The 22,499-nt window shown below is 40.1% G+C and overlaps 1 protein-coding gene across 3 annotated transcripts in view; it reads right to left on the reverse strand.

The window, feature by feature from the left end:
• Positions 1–10,553: 10,553 nt before the first annotated feature.
• Positions 10,554–22,499, reverse strand: part of LOC148040837 (ARM repeat superfamily protein) — an 85,222-nt gene continuing 73,276 nt past the window's right edge. For 2 of the 3 annotated variants that reach the window (XM_087669044.1, XM_087668966.1), the window contains exons 15-17: positions 11,964–12,160; positions 11,578–11,772; positions 10,555–11,494 (exon numbers count right to left, since the gene is read on the reverse strand). In XM_087669044.1, coding sequence (XP_087525170.1) covers positions 10,853–11,494; positions 11,578–11,772; positions 11,964–12,160 — 1,034 coding nt within the window. In that variant the 3' untranslated portion in view covers positions 10,555–10,852. Of the gene's footprint in view, positions 11,495–11,577; positions 11,773–11,963; positions 12,161–22,499 lie in introns of all 3 variants that reach the window. The other variant, XM_087669114.1, reaches the window with a different exon arrangement.

Consider the following 22,499-nt stretch of genomic DNA (forward strand, 5'->3'; position numbering starts at 1 on the left):
TTGCTGGTGACGATAGTCTCAGTCATGCACTCTCCACAACTGTCTCAGTCTTGGCAGGTCAGAGCTCAACCAAGTACAATGCGGGTTTTAAGCGGCGGCGCCTTGAAAGGCTTCTTCTTGCAGGAAGACACTCTCCAAATGCGAGCAGTTAGGAGTGCAACAGACATTGCAAGGAGCAGAACAGTAGCAGCAACATCAAACCCACGCCTTTCAAAATGCCTCTCTGCACAGAAATTGTAGATCGAGACTTGCAGAAATTAAGTGCTTTCGGGTAGCCCGATCTCTTGCGGTAATCAGTTAGACTGTCGATTCTGATTATCAGGACATATTAAAATACTGTTCCATGATCAGAAGATGTGAAATGACGATACATTCAATGGCTTCCCAGTCAGTAGTCTGCTGCATGGTTTCATGCTCGACTGTCGGAGAGAGAGAGAGAGAGCAAAAGTCCTATTGTATTTGTATAATTAATTTTCACACAAACAATGAGTCCCTGTTTGCAATTCGAATATATAAAATTTGCTAAAAAAGTCTCTACTATTAATTCTCCTTGTTTTGTTCTTGCAAATACTGTATCTCAAGAAAAACCAGGACTAATGTCTCTATGTTCATGAAATATATAGATGATTCTCACTAACTCAAGTAGTTGAAATTTGAAACTAGAAATATATTGGATTGAACAAACCACCTCTATGTGAGAATTTTAAAGGCAAACTCAATTACACTTAATTCTACACGTTATAGGCGAGCATTAAAAAGTAATGGATGAACACTAAACAAAGATTCATATAAATATATAATATAATTTAATAACCATTATGGCACAAAACCTCTAATAGAGATGCATTTCCAAGACATGTGCATGTCAATTGACTTGTTTGAGTTAACTCAGTTTACAAAATAGTTAGCACGGCCTATTAAGTTGACCCAACTTTACTTCATTTCCTTAAAAAAATGGAACTTGCTCTAGTGAATGGAGTAACTTCAAAAATAGTGAACAATCTATTAACTAGCACAAGTACGGTTGATGTGTTCCTCAACCATTGGTTGTGCTTCCATTCCAAGCTTGCAAAGAGATCTTCCCTCTCCTCCTCTAGTTCATTCAACCTATATATAGCTAGCTTTTCTAAATGTTTAACTTGTGGGTGGCTTGTACACTTGTAAGTTCATAGTCCTAGCATTGAAAGTTTATGTGCTTGTGTGTGGAATATCCTCCCTTATGTAAAAAGGTCTTCTAAGTGTATAACTTGTGGGTGGCTTGTACACTAGTAAGTTCATGGTCCTACCATTGCAAGTTTATATGCTTGTGTGTGGTAGGGCTCTTACTCTCCCTTGTACTACATCTTCAATGCCAATGTTTACAATAGAGCATTCAATAGCTTTGTTGAATTTAGACACAAGGGACGATTCTCTTACCCTCCCTTCTATTACATCTTAATACCAATGTTTATGACATAGCATAAAATAGCTTTCGTTGAATGTAGATGTAAGGAATGATTCGATTTTTTGTTCTAAGGGATGAGCTTCTCCTTGACATTCATTGCACTTTTATTGATTGTTCCAAGAATTGCATAGCTGATCAATTTATCAAAAGTATTCAAAATCGAAGGGCCATGTCTTTCTAGATAGATCAATGGGGATATGTTTCCTCATAATAGGGTCTCATGAAGGCAATTATTAATGTGATCAACATACATATTAATTTCAAATTTACTAACAATATGTAACAAGGTTATTGATATTGTCTTCAAAAAGGTAGATGCATTCTTTTAGAGGCCCACCTTTGGGTCTCCATTTCTCAACAAGTACACAAACATCTATGTGGAAAAAAGGTAGATATGAGGCACATATTAAGGAGGAATTTCTTGTGATTTAAAATGAACTAGAGTAATTGAATTAACCTTCAAGAAAGCCTCAAAGTCAACTCTACATATCTACATAGTTACTAGTTCATCATGTGTTATTGCCCTTAACTTGCTCTCATTTTGCTCAATCTCCACTCCAAAAACTGGCATTGAGTCTATTGACCCCCTTTGGGAGTCAAACTATAAGGTACAAACTTAACTATCTATGTAAATGGGTATAGAAGTAGTCTATCAAGATTTAAGATGACAAAGATGCCAATTTACGAGATCCTTGCACCATTAATCAACTAGCTTGATAAAGAATAACATAGGTAGATGTCTTTGATGCAACTGCACTCGGATATCATCCAATGGTGCCAATAGTGCTGCTATTTTGTCATCATACTCTATTGTTTCTCTTGTTGAGATGGCAAGCTCAACATGTGTGGACATTGATGATGGACCACCTAGTTAGATAAGTCCACATATCTACACTTAGTACATCAGCAGTGGTCATTACGATCCTCACATGTCCACTAACTTATTATATTTGGTTTGTTACATCTACCTACAATTGGCATAGTTATAGCGCTAATTGATTAGCATAGTCAGTTATGCACATTTTTGACTTGGTAGGCCACTTTTTTATATATCATATATTATCTATACTTTGTTTACATTGTATTCTTAGAGGAAGAAAGAAGTAGAACCAATATGAAAATATTTTGGCCTCCATCTCTCTTTTTGTGTTCTTGAGCGAGCTTCCTTTTATGTGCATTGTGTGTGTTTGAGTATAATAGCTCAAGCAAGTTCCCCTACCACACGATTCGTGACATGGCATTAGAGCGGCACCATTGAGAGAGGTTGGTTTCGAAGGTTGAGTGAAGGAGGAGCAAGGATTCAAGCAAGCAAGCAATTGGTAAGAAGCTCTCCTATTCTTTCTCTCTTTTCCTTAGATAGTGCCTATGGAGACACATGAAGCAAGATGGAGCAAAAATCTTAGATTGTTGTGATATTTGGTGTTTTTGGCCATTTGAGATCATTTTGGGTCCGCACCATAGGATTGTAAACAACAATTTCAAGTCATATTGTAATTTCGACTTTGTTGGCCGTTGGTACTTCTGTGTATGTACAGAAGTCATTTTCAGATTTTGACGAGTTGGTCTCTCTCATGATCACTGAAGAGTTCAGCTTGCAAGGTAAACCATCTGAAAGAAGTGGTGAACAAGACTAAGTAGTTTACTTAAGTTCAGGAAGGGAACATAGCAAATCCTCTTCAAGAGGTCGTGGTATGGGTCATACTAGTGGTAACCAGAAAAATAGGTTAAATTAACAATTTAGTGACATACACATTTCAAGAGGTTGTGGTAATTCTAGAGGTAGGGAAATATCTAAAGAAAGAGGTGGATAGTATAATATAGTTTTTAATAATTTCAGTATTGTTTATCGTTTTATTGTGAAATAATAGGTCATATTGTAATCCATTGTTTTGATAACAAGGATGTTATTCACAATGGCAAGTTGTAGCAAGGAACTTATGCATTGTCTTCAAGACATAATGAAGATAAGAATGAGCATTTGTTTATCATGCAACATATGATGAATGTTGCTATAGGAAAGGGGATATGTGATGACGTATGGTATGTTGATTCAGGTGCATCTAATCATATGACTAGCCATGCTGAATGGTTTGGAGAGATGTAAGATTTACAAAGTCTAGGTTATGTAGAAACAAGTGATAATTCATGTTATCCAATTTTTACATATGGAAAAAGTTCCATTGTCCTTACATGATAGTTAGATAACGTGTTTGTTAGACGTTTTATATGTGCCATCCATCACAAAGAATTTGGTATGTGTTGTGGTCAAATGGTAGAGCAAGGGCTATATGTTAGATTTAATGCAAATGGATGTTTTGTTGAAAACTTTAATAATAAGTGTAAGTTGATTGTAAAAGGAAGTAGATTTGGCCGCATGTTTACTTTAGATTATGGAATCTATGCTATAAATACTACTATGTATGCTAAAGAAAAAGGTATGGTTGCAAACATTGAAATATAGCACAAACGAATTGGACATGCAAAACTACAAAGGCTAAAATCAGTACAGTCCAAAGGGTTGTTGCGTATATTCAAGGTTGCATAATTACATGAAGTTTATGAAGCATGTTAGTTTGGAAAGCAAGCAAGGCAACAATTTTTGCATGACAAAGATGTAAGCAAGAATATACTTGATATTATGCACATAGATGCTTGGGGGCCTATCCCTCGGTGATAGTGAGTATTTTGTTACATTCATGGATAATTGCTCTAAAAAATTATGGGTATATTTTATGAAGGAAAGAAGTGAAGTTTTGAGCACATCAAAACTTTCAAGGCTATTGGTGAAATAGAAACAAGCTTGAAAGTTAAGTGCTTTAGGTCAGATGGAGGGAGAAGAATGCCTCTCTAACGAGTTCAGTGATTTTTTGAGGTCTCATGGGATAAATATATAGTTATATGTAGGCATACCCCACAATAAAATGGGGTTGCAAAAAAGAAAAAGACATATTATAGAAGTTACATGTGTATTGATGGGCTGAAAAGAATATACCTAAGCATTTTTGGTATGAGACTGTTCATATTGCTATCTACCTTATGGATAAGTCTCCCATAGTTGTAGTTCATGATATGATTCCTGAAGAATGTTTTATGGACAAGAAACTTGATATATCACATTTGAAAGTGTTTGGTTGTATTGCATATGTTTGTGTGTTTGATGAGTTAAGGAAGAAGTTGGACCCTAAGGTTGAAAAATGTATTTTCATTGGATACTCTATTGAGTAAAAAGGGTATTGTTGTTATAGTGGGTAAGTTTTGGGTAGTGTAGGGATGCTGTTTTTGGTAAGATGAGTAGTTGGTATGCATTTTGTGGAGATGCATTAGATGATGCTGATGACCATGATAGTCGTATACAGATAGAAAAGCAAGAGTCATGGAGTCTTAGTAGACCAAATATATCATATGGTAGTAGATCTATAGTTAGTCCTTGGTCTAGGAGACTAAGGGGTAGTCCCACATATTTAGGTGTATATAGTAGTGTTGTAGGTAATGTCAAAGGGAAGAAGAAAGTGTCAAATGGTAATGATGCATCTATCAATCATGTAGTTCTTAATGGAGACTCTAGTGGCTCAATGAGCTTGGATAATGAGCTTGATATTTTTTCAATCAGGACACTAGATGTATAAAGAGCACATGGTAATGCAAAGGCTCTGTTGAGTGATCCAGTGGTATGCAGGTAGGGTGAGATACCCTATTAGAAGATTAGGCTTTAAGAGTTATGTAGCTCATCATTATGCTTATATGGTAAATGTAGTTGAGGATTTTAAGTCCACCTGTTTTGAGGAGGTTGCTGGTCATGCTCATTGGGATGTAGTAATAGATGAGGAGATGGTTGCATTAGAGGCCAATAGGACTTGGGATCTTGTACCATTTACTAAGGGCAAGAAAGCTATTGGTTGCAAGTGGGTCTATAAAATAAAGCATAATGTAGATGGTTCTATTAGTAGATGCAAGGTGAAGCTAGTTGCAAAAGGCTATGCATAGACGTATAGCATAGATTATGAAGAGGCATTCAATCCAGTTGCTAGGATGACAATTGTTAGATGTGTAATTGCTTTGATAGTAGCCAAAGGTTGGAGTTTATAGCAAATAGATGTAAAGAGTGCTTTCTTGCATGGTGATTTGTAAAAAGAGGTGTATATGGAACATCTAATAGGTTATGAGGATGTAGAGCAGTCCACATATATGTGCAAGTTAAAGAAGGCACTCTATGGGATGAAACAAGCATCTAGAGCATGGTTTGATAAGATAAAAAAGTATCTCATCAACATTGGATTTTTTGTTTCAAATATAAATCACTTTCTTTATGTGAGAAAGGGTGATATAGGTTTGGTCGTCATAGTTATCTACGTGGATGACTTGATTATTACAGGTGATAATGGTCGTGGGATTGCTAATGTCAAGGACCTTTTGAAGCAAAAGTTTGAGTTAGATATATTATGCAAGCATAGTATGATGGCATGTAAGCCTCTTTCAGTGCCATTGGAGCAAAATGTAAAGTTGAGTGTTGATATTGGGGATGAGATAGAAGACCCTACTATGTTCAGGAAGATAATAGGGAGTTTGATCTATATGACTATCACAAGGCCAGACTTGAGCTATGTTGTTGGACTTGTGAATTAGTTTATGTAGGTACCTAGAAAGCCTCATTTGGATGCGTTAGACGCATCTTGAGGTATGTGAAGTCCACCAGGAATTATGGAAATTTTTATGAGGCAAGTAAGGATGTGTAGGTGTTTGGATACACAGATGTAGATTTGACTGGTAGGAAGTTCGATAGAAGATCTACTAGTGAATTCATGTTTTCCCTTGGTAGCGTAGTAGTTACTTGGAGTAGCAAAAAGCAACAAACAATTGCTTTATTGAGTACAGAGATTGAGTATAGAGGTACTGCTATGGTAGTATGTGAGGTGGTATGGTTGCAAAAGCTATTGGGTGATTTGGATGTGTAGGGTGATGGTCAAGTTGTCATTCATTGTGACAACATGAGTTGGATAGGAACCCAATGTTTTATGCTAGGACAAAACACATTGAGGTGCATTATCATTTTGTGAGAGAGAATGTACTTGAAGGAGAGATCGACTTGATATATGTTACCACACAGGATCAAATAGTGACATTTTCACAAAGGTATTGAGTGTAGAGAAGCTTCAAAAATTTCAAAGCTTACTTGGAGTTGCAGAGATGCAGTTGAGCTTGAGGGAGAGTGTTGAGATAGCAAGCTCAACATGTACAGACATTGATAATGGACCACTTGGTTAGATAGGTCCGCACATCTACACTTAGCACGTTGGTGGTTATTATGATCCTCACATGGCCATTGACTTATCACTTATTATATTTGGTTTGTTACACCTACCTATGATTGACATAGTTATAGCACCAATCGATTAGTATAGTTAGTTATGCGCTGTTTGACTTAACATACAACTTCTCTATATATTGTATATTATCTATACTTTTGTGTACATTGTATTCTTAGAGAAAGAAAGAAGAAAAACCAGCTAGAAAACATTTTGGCCTCCATCTCTCTTCTTGTGTTCTTGAGTGAGCTTTCTCTTGTGTGTGTTTAGGGAAGTAGATTAAGTAGGTTTCCCCACCATGTGATTCGTGATATATCCTTAATCTACCTAACACACTCTAATATTGTAGTCTTCTTAAGGTGCTCACACACACACACACACACACACACACACACACACACACAGAGGCAAAAGGCAACTCTCAATCTTAGCTACCTTAACTTTCAAAAGCCAAGGAGAATTATAGTGTCATTAAGCAATAAATGTGAGCTTTGTTTTTATTTGTATCAAGCATGTATTTTCCTCTCTTCCATTCTCATTTTATCAAAGTAAGATGTGAATGCCTTGATATTTCAATTTTCTATAGCATATGTAAGTAAGTGTTTGATCACCATAATGCCCGTCAAGATGCTCTAACAAACAAGCAAGGTTGATGTAAGGTAGACCTTTGTGCATTCTTAGCATTGCATTAAGTAATTGCTAAATGTGTTTTTGTGTGTGGTTGATATACATGGTCAACACTTTGAGAAGTATGTATCTTTCTTATTGGTGCCACATATGTACCATTTATATGGATTGGGTTATTTCTATCATGTGCACATTGTTTTTTATATATATCTTTTGGTCCCTATCTATTTCATTTTAGTATAGTGAGTGCATATTTTTGAATTGGTCCATATATATCTCTTTTCAACATGATGAATAAATATTGCTATATTTGGGTATAAAATTGTTGCACATATAGTTACTTATTTACAACTTGATGTAGATGACACTTCAAATTGTAACTTTAGAGCTTCACAAGTATTGTTTTGTTCACGTAAAACCTGCGTTCAGTATATGCGTCTTTATGTCATAGCTCTATGTGACTTAAAAAACTACAATCTTTTGCATGGCACAATTTATTTGTAGTGTGTGAAGAGAGTTGTTTGTAGCACATGAAGTGTGTTGTTTACTTAAGTTTTTGTGAGGAGAGAGAGAGAGAGAGAGAGAGAGAGAGAGAGAGTTGTATTGTGTTGAATGGGAGAGTAAACAATGAGATTGACTCACCCCATTCATTTGGCATGGCCACTTAATCCCTTGCTGTTTGCATTGGCAACACATCCCATGGGTCTCCTTGCTAGATAAGTTGACTATTGATGGTGAGACCATTGTACTAGCTTTTCCAAGTGGATCTAAACCTTTCGGGGCAATCTCACTGATGATTTGTCCATGTTTCTTTAGGTTGAGAGGGCCAATTTGGATAGGGCAATGATTGTTTGGAGCCTATTTGGTCTCACTTTGAGGTTACATATCAATGCACCAAGATTCACTCTGATTAATTGTATAAAGAGTGATTTGGGTTGGCAAGAGGATGTTGTTTATCAAGAGAACTCGACACATCTAAGTTATCCCATTGGGGTGCATATGGTTCCTCATGCTTTGCTTGAATGGATGTCTTCACATATTCATAATATGTTTATATAATGGATGGCCTCTATATGTGCGATTGAAAGTTGCACAAATAATCATGATTAGCATGATCTTTTATTTCTTGCCTTCGCTTCATTGGATGTAAGTCATTGTAAGAACTAGTGCAACCCATTTCCTTTATGCTCTAGAAGAAGCAAGCAAATTGGATGGGTTAATTGTGGGTATCCTAGGAATGTATTAAGTGGTGCTGCCTTGTTGGATGTTAAAATTCATATGATGGTCTTTTGGTTTGTGCTTGCAATCCTCACGTGCTCATCATCGACATATATTGCTGAGTCTTTTATCGAGGATATTGGCATTTTGCATAGATGTGTTGCTTTCCAAGCCCCATGGTGGAATGTTTTGAATTCAACACCACCATTCAAAACTTCAAAGTCTTTTCTTATCCACTTGTTGCATCATGGCAAAGATTCTTCACTTCACTATTTGGTATCCTTGATTCTAGAAAAGAAGCCAACTTCTTAGAAGTAGAGGTTTTGGCTTTATTTAAGTTACTCGATTGGCCTAACAAGCACATACAAAGGATAAATTTAATAGGTTATATATATATATATATTGACAAGACTATTCAAGATGCTATAATTCTAAGTTAGTCCAAGATTTATTCTTTGTCATATCCATGAATACTTGCAAGTGCCTCAAGATTACATCTTGAATTGGTTGACCTTGGAAAACTGACTTTGGAGGCATTTTCGCTGCTTCTCAACTCTTATTGCCATGGTTGCAATGGGCTTTGGTGAAACCAAATGACTTTTTAAAACAATCAACCAATCAAGCTTACTTCAAAATGATTGAGATAAGTGATAGGTCACTAAGAAGCGAATGAAGTTTGGTCTATTTGTGATAGTAAAGCTAAGTGACATGATCAACTACATCTATGGAAGTCTTAACTTCCCTATCAAGGAAAGTTTTCATGTGGAGCCTTCATATTGGGGGTCTTTCCACTAGGGATGTATCATTGGTTGCAAGATGTCATATCATATATATCTTTTGTACTACATGTGATGAAACCCTACTCGTCTTTTCATCTATTGCCCAATTGTTACCACATAAATTTGGGTTGGGCAAGATGCCATCCATGGCCATGCTACAATCCCATCATCCTTGCCTCTTTCACTTTATACAATGAGTTGGCCTTTGACATATTTGGTGGACTTGCGCTTGCAATACTTTCATTTATAATTCAATCTTGAGCATCCGTGGTCATGTGAGAATTACTATTATGCAAATCACTTCTATAGTTTCCCCTAGCTTGATACTTGGAGAGATGGCTACTCCATGCATGGATAGTGGTGGCTCCACCCTTGTGCCAAATTCTCGATCCCCTGAAGGCCTGATGTAAATGCTTATATGCATTAATTCAAACTTCATGAGAGAAAGAGAGAACAAGGTAGAATCCTAAGTGTCATGGCATTGCTTTGTGGCTACTCAAGATGTGCATATGTGCACTGGATGAAATGGACATCTGGCAACTCGGTAGAGCATATGCTGTGGTCAGCAATGCTGTTTGCAACTGCGCATAATCATGCAAAATTGCAGTCTATAAACGTTTTGAGTAATATTTTATTGATACGATTCAATGTTGCAAACTATTTCACATGCATTGTAACTGTCAACCCTGAAGATGTCCACGGCAGCTCCTTAAAGAATCCCAGCAGCTGGCGATGGAGGGGATTTGTCTCTTGGGCAGGCAGGAGGAAAGAGCTGAGAGAGAATAGTAATGAGGGACTTTGGATCACACATTCTGCTCTGATCCTATTACAGAAAATGAGAGAACACAGCAGTAGAAAAACAACAGCACAAAGGCAATAAAGATAAAACTAAAACAAATAGAAGAGATAGACCAACACTGTACAAAATATAAGTGTGAGATGATATATCGAGATGCAATATCTGGTGAAGTGAAATGTTCACTAATATACGTAGTTGTGTTTGTCTTTGCTGCTTTTGGAACAGGATAGACATTTGTGTTTCTTGGGCAGGTAGTGAAAACCTGAGACAAAAGCAACGAGGGTCATTTGGATCACACACTCTGCTCTGACGTAATTCCAGAAAATCAGAGAACACGGCAATAGAAAAATAATAGCACAAAAGCATAAAGACAAAACTACATATGATACAAGAGATGGAGCAACACTGTACAAAACAGAAGTGTGAGATACTATATATGGTAAAGTGGAATGTTCAGTGATGTATTTAGGGGCTGAAGTGGCCAAATATACTCTCATTGAAGCGGCTGCTCAAGAAAGGGGCAAAATGTAGTGCATAGGTAAGGTGGATGAAATCGAATTCTGACATCTCGATAGATTATATAACATGGTCAGCATTGTTGTTTGTAACTCCATGTGCTCAATAGTGCTGTGGTCTTGACCATTATGCAAAAGTGCAGTTCGTAAACATTTTGAACTATACTTTATCTACAAGATTCAATCCTGGAAAGTATTCCCCATGCCATAGAACTGTCAATGCTAAAACTACAGTTGCCAGAGATCTGTTTCCACAATGTCTCCTCATCGGATTTTACAGGTGGGAGAAGTTTGGATACTTCAGGAAACCCTGGCCCTGGAGATGTTTCATTCTTTAATTTCAAATTGCTTCCATAAGCAACATCAGCAATCAATATCCAAATAAGGTCTGCATCGATTGAGCTCAAAGCAATCAGAGCTTGGACTGCAGATTCTTGCAAGCTTGGAACAGCACAAGCTATGCCAACCATAACTGCAGCAACCTGTTCAAAAGCACCTTGCAAAGCTGGGGAAGCCCTTTGGCTTCTTGCAATTTCTGTGATGCAATCAAGCACTGCTTCTTGTACTTTATGCAGAGAAGCTGAGGCAAACTCATTTGGAGCACTTGGATTGTTTCCTTGAAGATGAACAAGCATTTTTCTGTTATCAATAGCATGCTGTCCACCCTTTGACTTGCTCTGTAATGCAGTACCTCGGCATAGCAGTGTCAGCATCTTAGGCACAGCATCTTTTTGAAGCCGTCGCGAGAAGAATTCACCCCCACAACTTGAAGTTACACTAGCAATCACTTTCAGTGATTGGACAAGGACCTGCAGGTGAGTTACAAAGTCCAACTTATCAATCTATGGTTACTAATCTTTATTTGCCTTGAATATGTGGTGAAAGTACAAACCGAAGGTGTTGTGTGCTTGAGACAAGCTGCTATGTGGGGCCAAACTTGGTGCATTGTTGGGAGGAGTTTTGCAGCCTCCATGTCATCCAAGCTTGTCAGCTCATCCTGATGTGCCAGCAGTCTGCTCATCCTCTCAATTTGTTTTTTCTCATTCTTTCTTGCATCATCCATGGAAGAAAGGGCTTTGAATCCAACCTGCTTACCTTTCTGATTAGAGAGTTGTTCTAGTATGTAGCTTGAAGTTTACTAAATGGGCATTGGATGCCATTGTGAATAAGAGCTAAATGGAAATGTTCATTTGAAAAATCTAAAACTGTAACTATTTAAATGTAGATCAAAGCTTGTCATCATTATGTTGTTTAATACTAATATGATGTCCATCACACCTTAATAATTTCCAGAGATAAAAGACATGCATGCTGGTCTCTTGAAGCCATTAGAGGAGCACAGGCTTTAAGGCACATGACAGTAATGTCTTCAACTATTTGGCGACTCCTTTGACTTTCTTTTAGCCTTGTAATGAATTGCTCATGCTCATCTTTAAACTCGGTACAATCACCTGGCAGTTCATATTCCATGGCATCTGCAGATTAACAGAATGATTGGCGTGTCAAAGCAGTATTATAGAAGTCAACTTTGATTGCTATCAAAGGCCATCTGCTTGGACCCTATGGGAGCACATTACAAAATGCTTTTGTGCATTTTCAAAACATCAACAGCAAACACAGAGATATTCTTCTCTACGATTTCCAGTTAATCATGAAAACAGTACGTAACATTCCACATAGCACCCATCCTTTATAATCATCCTTCTATCTGTAATTGCTCACCCAGTGAAAACAATTTGGACAAGTTAATTCCATTGGACCTACCCTTATGCTGCAACAAGCTATCCTCCAAACCAGCACAACTGAAATATGGTTTACCAGTAGCATTGCATCATCACTAGAAAGTATAGATTTAGACCATGTTATCAAACATTTTCACATCATGCATGGAACTGTCACCATGTCCTTTGTCATGTATCACATTGACATGTTGTGCTTGTCAGACTCATTCAAGCTGTTGTGCTGGACCTAATTTTGGGTTGCTGAGACCATGGGTTTATTGTCAAGCCTGCTGAGGTCTCAAACCACAGTTATCAAGCCTTGACAGCAACTTTACCACCAATGCCAACATCAAGCCATGCCTTTTCAGCTTGCAGAAACCTTACGAACTGCATGTTCTCTTTGTATTAGAAGTGGAAACCCCAACAGGAGGTAAAATCCATGACAGATTACATCCATGTCTACAAGCCCTTTTCTTAAATTGAGATTTTTTGCCTCAAAAAATGACCTCTCTGCTACTCAGTAATAAGAATGGGTACCACATCATCAAAGCTAATATAGGCACATCATCAAAGCTAGTATAAGAAAGGACATTAACTACAAGCAGAAAACACAAGATGTAGCCCTGAATAGATATCGAGACAAGAAGGAAACCATATCTTAATTGGAGTTAATTTCATAAAAGATAGAGAAGATGAAATGTGAGATGCAACTCTGGTTACACATATTCAAGACAACTGCAACAAATTACAAAGACTGATCAAAATGCAACTCTGCAGGGTGTAAATGCACAGAAGGCAAAGCCACAACCAAATGATCATTGAATATTTCAGCTAGAGACAAGGCTAGTGGAATTCTAGGTTGGAAAGGACGAGGGGGGATTCTCTCATCTTGCAGATTGAAATAACTTAGTTGAAGGAAACAAATGGGAAACTACAAAGAAGAGGAAAAAGTGTTCAGCCCATTGATGCATGACTAGGTTCAGGACACTGCCGTGAAATGCACTGATATTGCTCAGAAAAACATTGGCAGAAGAGCTACGCAAATAGCAGAAGGTGAAATCGTTGCATCCATGTGGGGGAGAAGCTACGCTTCAACCTGCTAGGTCTCCAGCCATGATTCTGCCACCTTCTCCCTCTCCAGTCAGCCCTTCTCTGCCCTCCCTCACTGCCCACAGCTGCCTTCACCAGTGTGCTGCCCCTGCCTGGTACCTGCAGCCAGCACAGGCTGCCCCCCAGATTGCCCCTTTCCACAGCCACTCTCAGCCAGTGCCTACTCCACCACCTACTCTTCCTGTGCTACCCTTTCTCAGTCTGTACCCCTCTTTTTGGCTGCAGCTGTGTGTTCACAGTAATCCTCTGCTTTCTTTTCTTTCTCCTGATGCCTCTTCCCTCTCCCCTATGACAGCCACCCCTTACCCCCTGCAGCCCTCCTCCAGCCTTATCTCTCAAGCTTCCTCCTCTTCCTCCCCAGTTTTCCATTCTCCTTCAGCATCAGCATGGACAGGTTTTGGACACTCACTCAGCTCAAGGATTACCAGCCAGTAAAACGAAGGAGCGAGCAAGACTCATGAGACAGCAGCTGGTCCTCCATATTCACCAGGGGACACCAGTGCATCCCTTTGTACACCTTTGGCTGATGCATTCCTACTTATCCTATTTCCTCCTAGCCTAGAGCTCACCATAGGGATATAGAGTGATGGCCCTTGAGGCATCATCTTTGTCCTAGGCTGGTTCAAGACAATCCTCCACATAGTTGCCAAGGGTTTCTGAAATGGGAGGTATGAAATGGGTTTCATAGGTTTCATACGAGTTTCATAAAATATTAGAAATGGGTTTCATTTGAGATATAAAAAGGTATGAAAGTTTTATATACACATATATTGTATGAGTCATGTGATGTAGAAAACATAGATTGACATTATTCATTATTCTACACAATGCCAATGAACATTCAGCATAGCATCAATATTTGCATGCATCATGGTCACTATCCATGCCCATCATCAACTTTAGCTATAAAAGGAGCCATCGATAATGCAATTATCATGGATAACAACTCAAAACAAAACTCTAGCAATCACCAATATTCATGTCAACGTGTTAAGTAAATCCATGATAGACAATGATTACAAACGTCCCAAGACATTTAGGGTGTGGCATTTGTGAAAGTTTAAAATAGGTGTTTCATATGTTTATGAAATGCCTAGGTATGAAAGGAGTTTCCTAACCTTATGAAATGGGTTTCTTGGAAGCTATGATCCTCCAATCCATATTTTGGAGACTCCATCCAAGCAGCTCCCATAGGCACCCTAACCAGGGCTAATAAGTAGTTGTTAGCAGTCATGTGTGTCTTGTGTAGTCATCTCTTGCCTGCGAGCCTCAATTTGAGTCAAATGAGAACATTAGGAGCTTAGACATTGTATTTGTCTGTCATTTTATGCGTTTTAGACATTTTAGATGGAGGGCACATTAGTGCATTTCTTTTTGTGCACTTTTGGCTATTTTTCAAGGGTTTGATCACATTTAGGATTTTCCCTCTTTTTTGCCTATATATAGGTAGCTTGCCCTCCCACTTTCATTATCCATTATCCATCATTGATCCTTCGTGATTAGCTAGCCCTTCTCATTCTCTCATCCCCTTGCTATTGTCTCATGCCCACATTGACGCATAGAGTTGCATGTTGGGGCTAACTGTTGTAGCCTTGTACCTTGAGCCATTGTAGTCACATTGTTCCTTTTTTTTTCGTAAAGACAATTGAATTAAGTAGTAAATATTTACATCAGAGCATCAGGTCAAAAATCTCTTTGTATCTCTTACTTTTTGTTACATTAGACCATCAGGTCATCCGAGAAACTCTGTGTGTGTGTGTGTGTGTGTGTTTACATTCTGTTACATCAAACCATTAGGTCCTCAAAGAAAGTGACGAAAGACTATCAGGACTATGACACAGAGAAAATCACATTGCTGGTGTAGAGCGAACAATGGCCAACCAATGGGCAGCAATGTCAGGAAGAACCAGGTCAGTTGATATCATAGAAGAAATCTGCCATAGCACTAAACCTTGAATACGGGCCACATGACCATGAATGCCCAAGACCGAATAAAAAAGAAAGGCATTCTGAGTTTGCCAAATATGCCATAAGGCAGTCCATCTAAGGAACTGGAACAGGCAGGAATAATCAGAATGCAAAGAAGGCCCGAAGGGTAGCTTTCCCATAATCCATGACCGGGCTGTTATCCGGAGCTGAGTCGCCGAGATCTAGAAATAAAACACTAGATCTGTTGCGCTACTGGACAAGAGGCAAAAAGATGAAGCAATGTTTCATCACATGTAGTGCAAAATACACAACGACCAACAGAGATCTTTCGGGCACGTAGCACCTCTTCAGTTGGAAGACCACCAATCAACAGTCTCCACAAGAAGACTTTTCCCTGATAGGGAACCTTAGACTTCCAAACACATTGTTCCTTCTCTCTCCTACATTCTCTTTGTCTCTTACTCTCCATGTTCACTTTCCTGTTTTTGTTGCGCACTCTCACATGATATTAGAGCCTTGCGTGGGAGCCAAAGACTATGAAGAGGAGCACTCTATTTGCGGTTCTAGTCACCTTCGTTGCCAGTTTTGGGAGCAACACATCTGCGATTTGCCTCATACACTGCTGGGTGGCCTTTTGACAAGTTGGGCATCCATTTGACTGGTGGGAGGTCTATTCACTGGTCAGCCCTTTGCGTTTTGCAGGCAGCCCTTCAGCCCAGCACTCATTTCAGGCAAGCGATAGCTCCTAACCGCTGGCAGGTCATTTCCAGGTGCAGGCAGCCCATTTCCAGGTGGACTGACACATGTAGTCTTTGCGTTTGACAGCTGGGAGTCTTCCCTTGAGCTGGGTGGCATCATAGCAGCCTGGGCGGCCTGTTTTCAGGCAGCCAGATCTGCGTTTTGTGCAGGGTACTCCATTTCCAGACTAGGTACTTTCTTCTGTAGATAGGGGCAGCCTCATTCCAGGCTGACAGACCTGCGTTTATGCTGGACATCCTCTGTGTTTGCAGTGTTTTCTTGCTACGGGTTGTTCCCTAACTTGGACAGGAGCTCAGCACTCTTGATAGCACCTTTTGCAGGATGGACAACTTGTTTATCTGGTGGACAGACTCCCCTATTGCTGCATATACTGGATCCATCTCTGTTTTGGGCAGGGAACCCCTTTTTGGTGCTGATGTCATCATCTGCAGACCTTACAGCCTGTGTTTTCAGTCAGCATACCTTTCCACATCTAGTTCTCCCTTCCTACCTTGGATACTCCTTGTCTCCATCAGTTTTTTCTCATTCATAGGTTAAGCAAACCCGTACAGGTGGAGGACATTCCACCTGTACTTTATTGAAGGACATCTATGGCCGACGTGTATGCTATGGGGGCTCGTGTGGTTTGGGACAATTCAGACCGACCACCATCTTATTGCTCTTTCCCGTTATATTCTTTCGGGGTTTCTAGTCCCCTATTGGCATTGATGGCATCTCCTATGCAGGTGCCGGACCTACTCCTTTTCTTTGTCATCAAGCCACCATTCCCTGCTACTTGGCCCTTGGTCCCTAGTGTTGCTATGCAGTTTATGGTGCCTTTGATAGTTCCTCGCTATCATCTCATAGTTGGATTAGAGGCTTGGTTTACCCATTCCCGACTGGAGTCTTCAAGACTGATCCGTTCGAGGCCTCTCTGTTTCCATTGCCCTTTGGTGGCTTTCTTTTTGATCGGATGTTTATATGGAGAGGGGGTCTTACTCCTTGGTTGGCTTTCTTCATTGACAAACTACATTGGCATTGGCATTCCTCTTGTCACCCTCGAATCCAGATCTCCTTTATCCTTCCGCCACATCCAAGATCTGAGAGGGTGTATTAGCAATCGTGTGTCTTGTGTGGTCATCTTGTGAGAGAGGACAGTATGATCGAAGCTCAGCATAGAAAACAGTAGACAGTGTGAGAGTGAAGCACGACACCCAATGCTATAGACTGAAAGAGTGTAAACTGAAAGTACAAGGTACAACCCTTAAACCTTAGGATTGTAGGGGGGTGTTCACACCCGAACACGGTAAGTGCCCGTAAGTGTGTGTCATAAACACATACGAAATAATACCATAAGTCTGGGGGAAAAAACCTCTCCTACCGAGAGTAAAAAGTGCCCAAGTGTCCTATTGATCACCGACACTCCGATGTGAGCCTAGGCGTAAGTGAGGCGTGAGTGAAATACCCAACAAACCCCCCTGGAGTGAAGAGTGATCAAGAGTACAAGAATCATCCGCCACCAAAGGAGATCAAATTTAAAGCATGGCGAAATGCTTCAAATTTGTCACGAGGAAGAGCTTTGGTGAAGATGTTTGCTACATTATTGGTGGTAGGACAATAGACAAGGTTGATATCACCTGCATGTAGTCTCTCTCTGACAAAGTGATAATGTATCTCAACGTGTTTCGTGCGTGCATGAAACACTGGGTTTCGTGCCATTGCAATGGCACTCTGAGTGTCAGTGAACAAAGGAGTAGGCTCCATAACAGATACATCCAGATCAGCAAGCAAGCATCTAATCCATATACATTCAACTGTGGTAGTGAAAGGTGCCTTGTATTCAGCTTCACATGACGATGTGGCAACAGTGGACTGTTTCTTGCTAAGCCAAGATATGCAAGACAAGCCAAGAAAGAAACAATTGCCACTAGTGGAGTGACGTGAATCATAATCACCAGCCCAATCAGAATCACTGTAAGCATGTAACTGCAGTGGTCCCCCTTTGGCATAAAGCAATCCAAGAGATCTAGAACCCTGCAAATAACGGAAGACACGCTTAACAGCTTGCCAATGTGACATGCGTGGCTGATGCATATATCTGCTCAGGGCTGAAACTGCTAACTGTATGTCTGGCCTAGTGTTGCATAAGTAAATAAGACATCCAATTACTGGAGCATATGTGTATATCAAACAAATCACTGTCATTATGTAATGGCAGTTTAAGTCCAAGTTCCATTGGTGAACAGACAGGTTTGCAATCCTGTAAGCCAAACTTCTCAAGAAGTTTACCAATGTATCTTGACTGTGATAACCCAATACCTGTAGCATCATGTATGAACTGAATGCCCAAGTAATAATACAAGACCCGAAGTCTGACATGTCAAAAGTTTGCTGCAAATTGTGTTTAAATGCTGAAATTTGATCAACATGTGTCCCTGTAAGCAAGAGATCATCAACATAAAGACAAATGATTAGCATGGACCCCCCCTCTTTACATACGTAAAGGGTAGACTCAGATGAGCTGTTTATGAACCCTTGGCTAAGCAAGAAAGCATCGATCTTTGCATACCAAGCTCTAGGAGCTTGTTTCAAACTATATAGAGCTTTTTTCAGCTTGCAGACCAAGTGTTCCAAGCCCTCAACTGCAAAACCAATGGGCTGCTGTACATATACTTCCTCATGAAGTTCCCCATGTAAAAATGCAGTTTTAATATCCAACTGATGCACAGTCTATCCATAATGGGCAACCAAAGCAACCATAGACCTGATGGTCATCATGCGGGAAGTAGGAGCAAATGTCTCCTCATAGTCAATGCCTTTCTTCTGTGCATAGCCTTTAGCTAGAAGCCTTGCCTTGTATTTGTCAATGGATCCATCTGCATTCCGTTTCAACTTGTAGACCCATTTTGTTCCAATGGCTTTCTTCCCAAATGGCAAAGACACCAAATCCCATGTTCGATTCTTAGTGATAGAATGCAATTCAGATTTCATTGCTGCCATCCAATGCACACACTGTTGTGCATCCTCAACACATTCAGGCTCCTCATCATCAAGGGTGCTTGCTGCCATAACGAACTCCATGGTATGTGTAGTATCATGCATACGAGCTTGCCTTCTAGTACGACCAGCCAAGGGTGCATCCAGATGACTATCTTTTATAGTCTGTAAATACCATCTAGGCATTTGTCTTGCCTCCTGACTGTGCATAAGCTCTTGCTGAATTTCAGTTTTAGCACTTTGCTGAATATTCAGATCACCCAATGGCTGATTTTCTGCATTTTCAAAAGGAGTAGCTGGCTAAACATTGAGTTCACTTGCCGAAACTCCAGCTGAATCACCAAATGTAATGGGCAACAGCCCTTCAAATACATCACGGGCAGCCTGATATGTATCTAAACCAGCCAGGGACAATTCTGATTTTTCATCAAATAGTACATCCCTCCTAACAAACACCTTTTTAGAAACAGAATCATAGAGTATGTAGCCTTTGCTCTCACTGCTATATCCCATAAAAATGCATTTAACAACTTTGTCATCCAACTTTTTCCTGAGTACCTTTGGAATATGTGCATATGCAAGGTACCCAAAGGTACGAAAGTGTCCAACAGAAGGTTTCCGGCTGTTCCAAGCCTCAAAAGGTGTAATTTCCTTCAAAGCTTTGGTAGGGCATCTGTTCAAAACATGGCAAGCACACATGACGGCTTCCATCCAAAAACTGTGAGGCAAGCTCTTTGCCTTCAGTATACATCTGGCCATCTCCATGAGTGACCGATTCTTTCTCTCAGCTACCCCATTCTGCTGTGGAGTATAAGCAGTAGTGCACTGATGGACAATGCCCTTCTGCTTCAAAAAAGAATTCAGCATAGAGAACATGTATTCCCCCCCTCGGTCTAAACGGAGAGTCTTAATTTTACAACCAGACTGGTTTTCAACAAGTGCAATAAAAGCCAAGAATGCATCATATACTTCTGACTTTTTGACCAAAGAGTAGACCCAACAAAATCGAGTAAAGTCATCAATAAAAGTCACAAAATAGTAACATCCTCCCAATGACTTCGTCTGCATAGGCCCACATACATCTGAATGCACTAACTGCAACCTAGCTGTTGCTCTAAAAGCAACATCACGGGGAAACGAAAAGCGATGCATTTTTCCCAAAATACATCCTTCGCACAAGTGCTCAGGAGGTCTCTCCAGTAGAGGTAATCCATATAGCATCTGCATATGCTGTAAGAGCATCAAGTTGCCAAAGTTCACATGCCCCATCCTAGCATGCCATAACTCTGCCTGTAATAGCAGGAGTAAGAGTGGATGTCAAACACGCTGACTAATCAACTGAAAGAGCATCCAACTCGTATAACTCATGACATAAAGTGCATGTCAAGACCAAAGTCATGTGTTCTTTGTCTCTCACCATGCATCGGTCATCATCAAATGTGACATGCAATCCACAACGTGCCAAAGAAGAGATAGAAAGCAAATTCTTCTTTATGCCTGGCACAAATAAAGCATCCTGTAGGCGGAGAAGAGAGCCATCAATGGTTGTGAGCACAATCTCCCCAATACCTCTAACAGGGTATGATGCATTGTTGGCACACTGTACAGACTTGCCAATTGGAGCTGCATGAACATATGCAAATAAATCTCTGCGAGATGTAATATGCCTAGAAGCACCACTGTCAAAAAACCAAGTGCCTGTATCCTCAGTAGAGTTGAATGCTCGATCTGCCCAAGAGGTGTCATAACTGCATGTGTAAAAACAATAGTCCCTGTCTGCAACAAAGGATGCGGACTCAATAGCAATGGAAGGAGCATCAGAAATAGACATTCCTGATTCCTTTTTATTCTCTTTGGCAATGCACTTTCTGCACTTGGTAATGTAGTGGCTTGGCTTCTTGCAGTAATGGCATTTACCCTTTTTGGCTTGCATGCCCCCTTGTTTTTTGTTTGCTTCTGATGTGTTAGAAGTCCCAGAACTCTGGGGAGCATTCTTCACTTGGCTGCCTTTGCCCTTTTGTCTTGCCATAAAAGCTTGCTAAGTGGCTATAGCATCCACACCACTATTCCTCCGTGTTTGCTCCTCCTCTAGAAGCAAACTGACTAACTGAAGAAAAGTGATTGGCTGCGCGGCAATCCTCATTGTGAGGTTTAAGTACGAAGGAGGTAATGAGTTCAAAGTGGTAGATATCATCTATGCATCCGAATAGTACTCATCGACATTCATGAGTTGCTCTCGCAAGTCCTGAATTTTGTTCAAGTGATCCTAAATAGAATCACCTTCATCCATTTTCAATGTCTCTAGCTCTTTCTTTAAGAAAGAGATGCGAGTCTCATTCTTGCCTGCAAACATCTGCTCCAAAGTTAGCCAAGCTTCTCATGAAGAAGATACTGAACGAATGTGGGGGATGATTGATCGCTGAACTGCCAATGCAATCAGCGACAAAGCCAGTGCATCCCGTGTATCCCATGCTTTTTGAGCTGATGTTCTTTGGGGAAGTGGCTGAAGTGGAGCAGGCTGAGATGCCCGTGGTGCACGTCCTCCTGGAGGAGGAGTAGCTGGAGCCACAACTCCGGGTCGAGCTTCTTCTCCACTAACATAATCCCAAAGATTTTTGGCCACAAGTACATTCTTCATCATGAAGGACCAAAGTGAATAGTTATTTCCATCCAATCTGTCCTCCTTGGATACATAGGTGAAAACATCTCCTCCCTGATTTGCCATGATGTTCAATTACCAAAAAATGCAAAAGAGCAATGTCGAAGCAGGACTACACTGGAAATCTGAAAATTTTCAGAAATTGCAGGAAATAACTTTCTGTAATTAGTGTACAAAGGTGCACTCTGTCAAAACTGTCTGTTATGCATGCAGTACAACGTGCAATCAGTGTTCAGCAACACTGTATCAACAAAATCCCCAAAATTTCTTGCCTCAAATGCGTTCAAAACAGTCTTTCTGTGACTGTAGCTGCAGTTCATATGCCAATGTCCTCAAAAAACATAAAAGCCCCAAAATGTCTGATAAATTTGGCCAGAAATTTGCATTCAATGTGTCCTAGACATGTTTTTGAATGCTGTGCCTACTGCGTAGGAATCCCCTATTCCAGAAATTTATCTCGAATGAAAGGATAATGAAAAAATTTAAAAAATACTTGACATAGTGACGGGCTGTTGTTGACCAGTGGCGTGTGTCAGGTCAGACGGGTGGTCAGCGTGGTGCTGATGGGTGACAGGCGGCGCAACAATAGACGTGGCACAGGGACGGACAGGAGGCGTTTGACGCTTGACGTTGACGTGGTAGGAGCCGGAGTTGCTGACG

The sequence above is a fragment of the Lygodium microphyllum genome, chromosome 1 (assembly GCF_053477565.2).
Source record: "Lygodium microphyllum isolate KBCC chromosome 1, Lygodium_microphyllum_v1.1.10, whole genome shotgun sequence".
Taxonomy (NCBI): domain Eukaryota; kingdom Viridiplantae; phylum Streptophyta; class Polypodiopsida; order Schizaeales; family Lygodiaceae; genus Lygodium; species Lygodium microphyllum.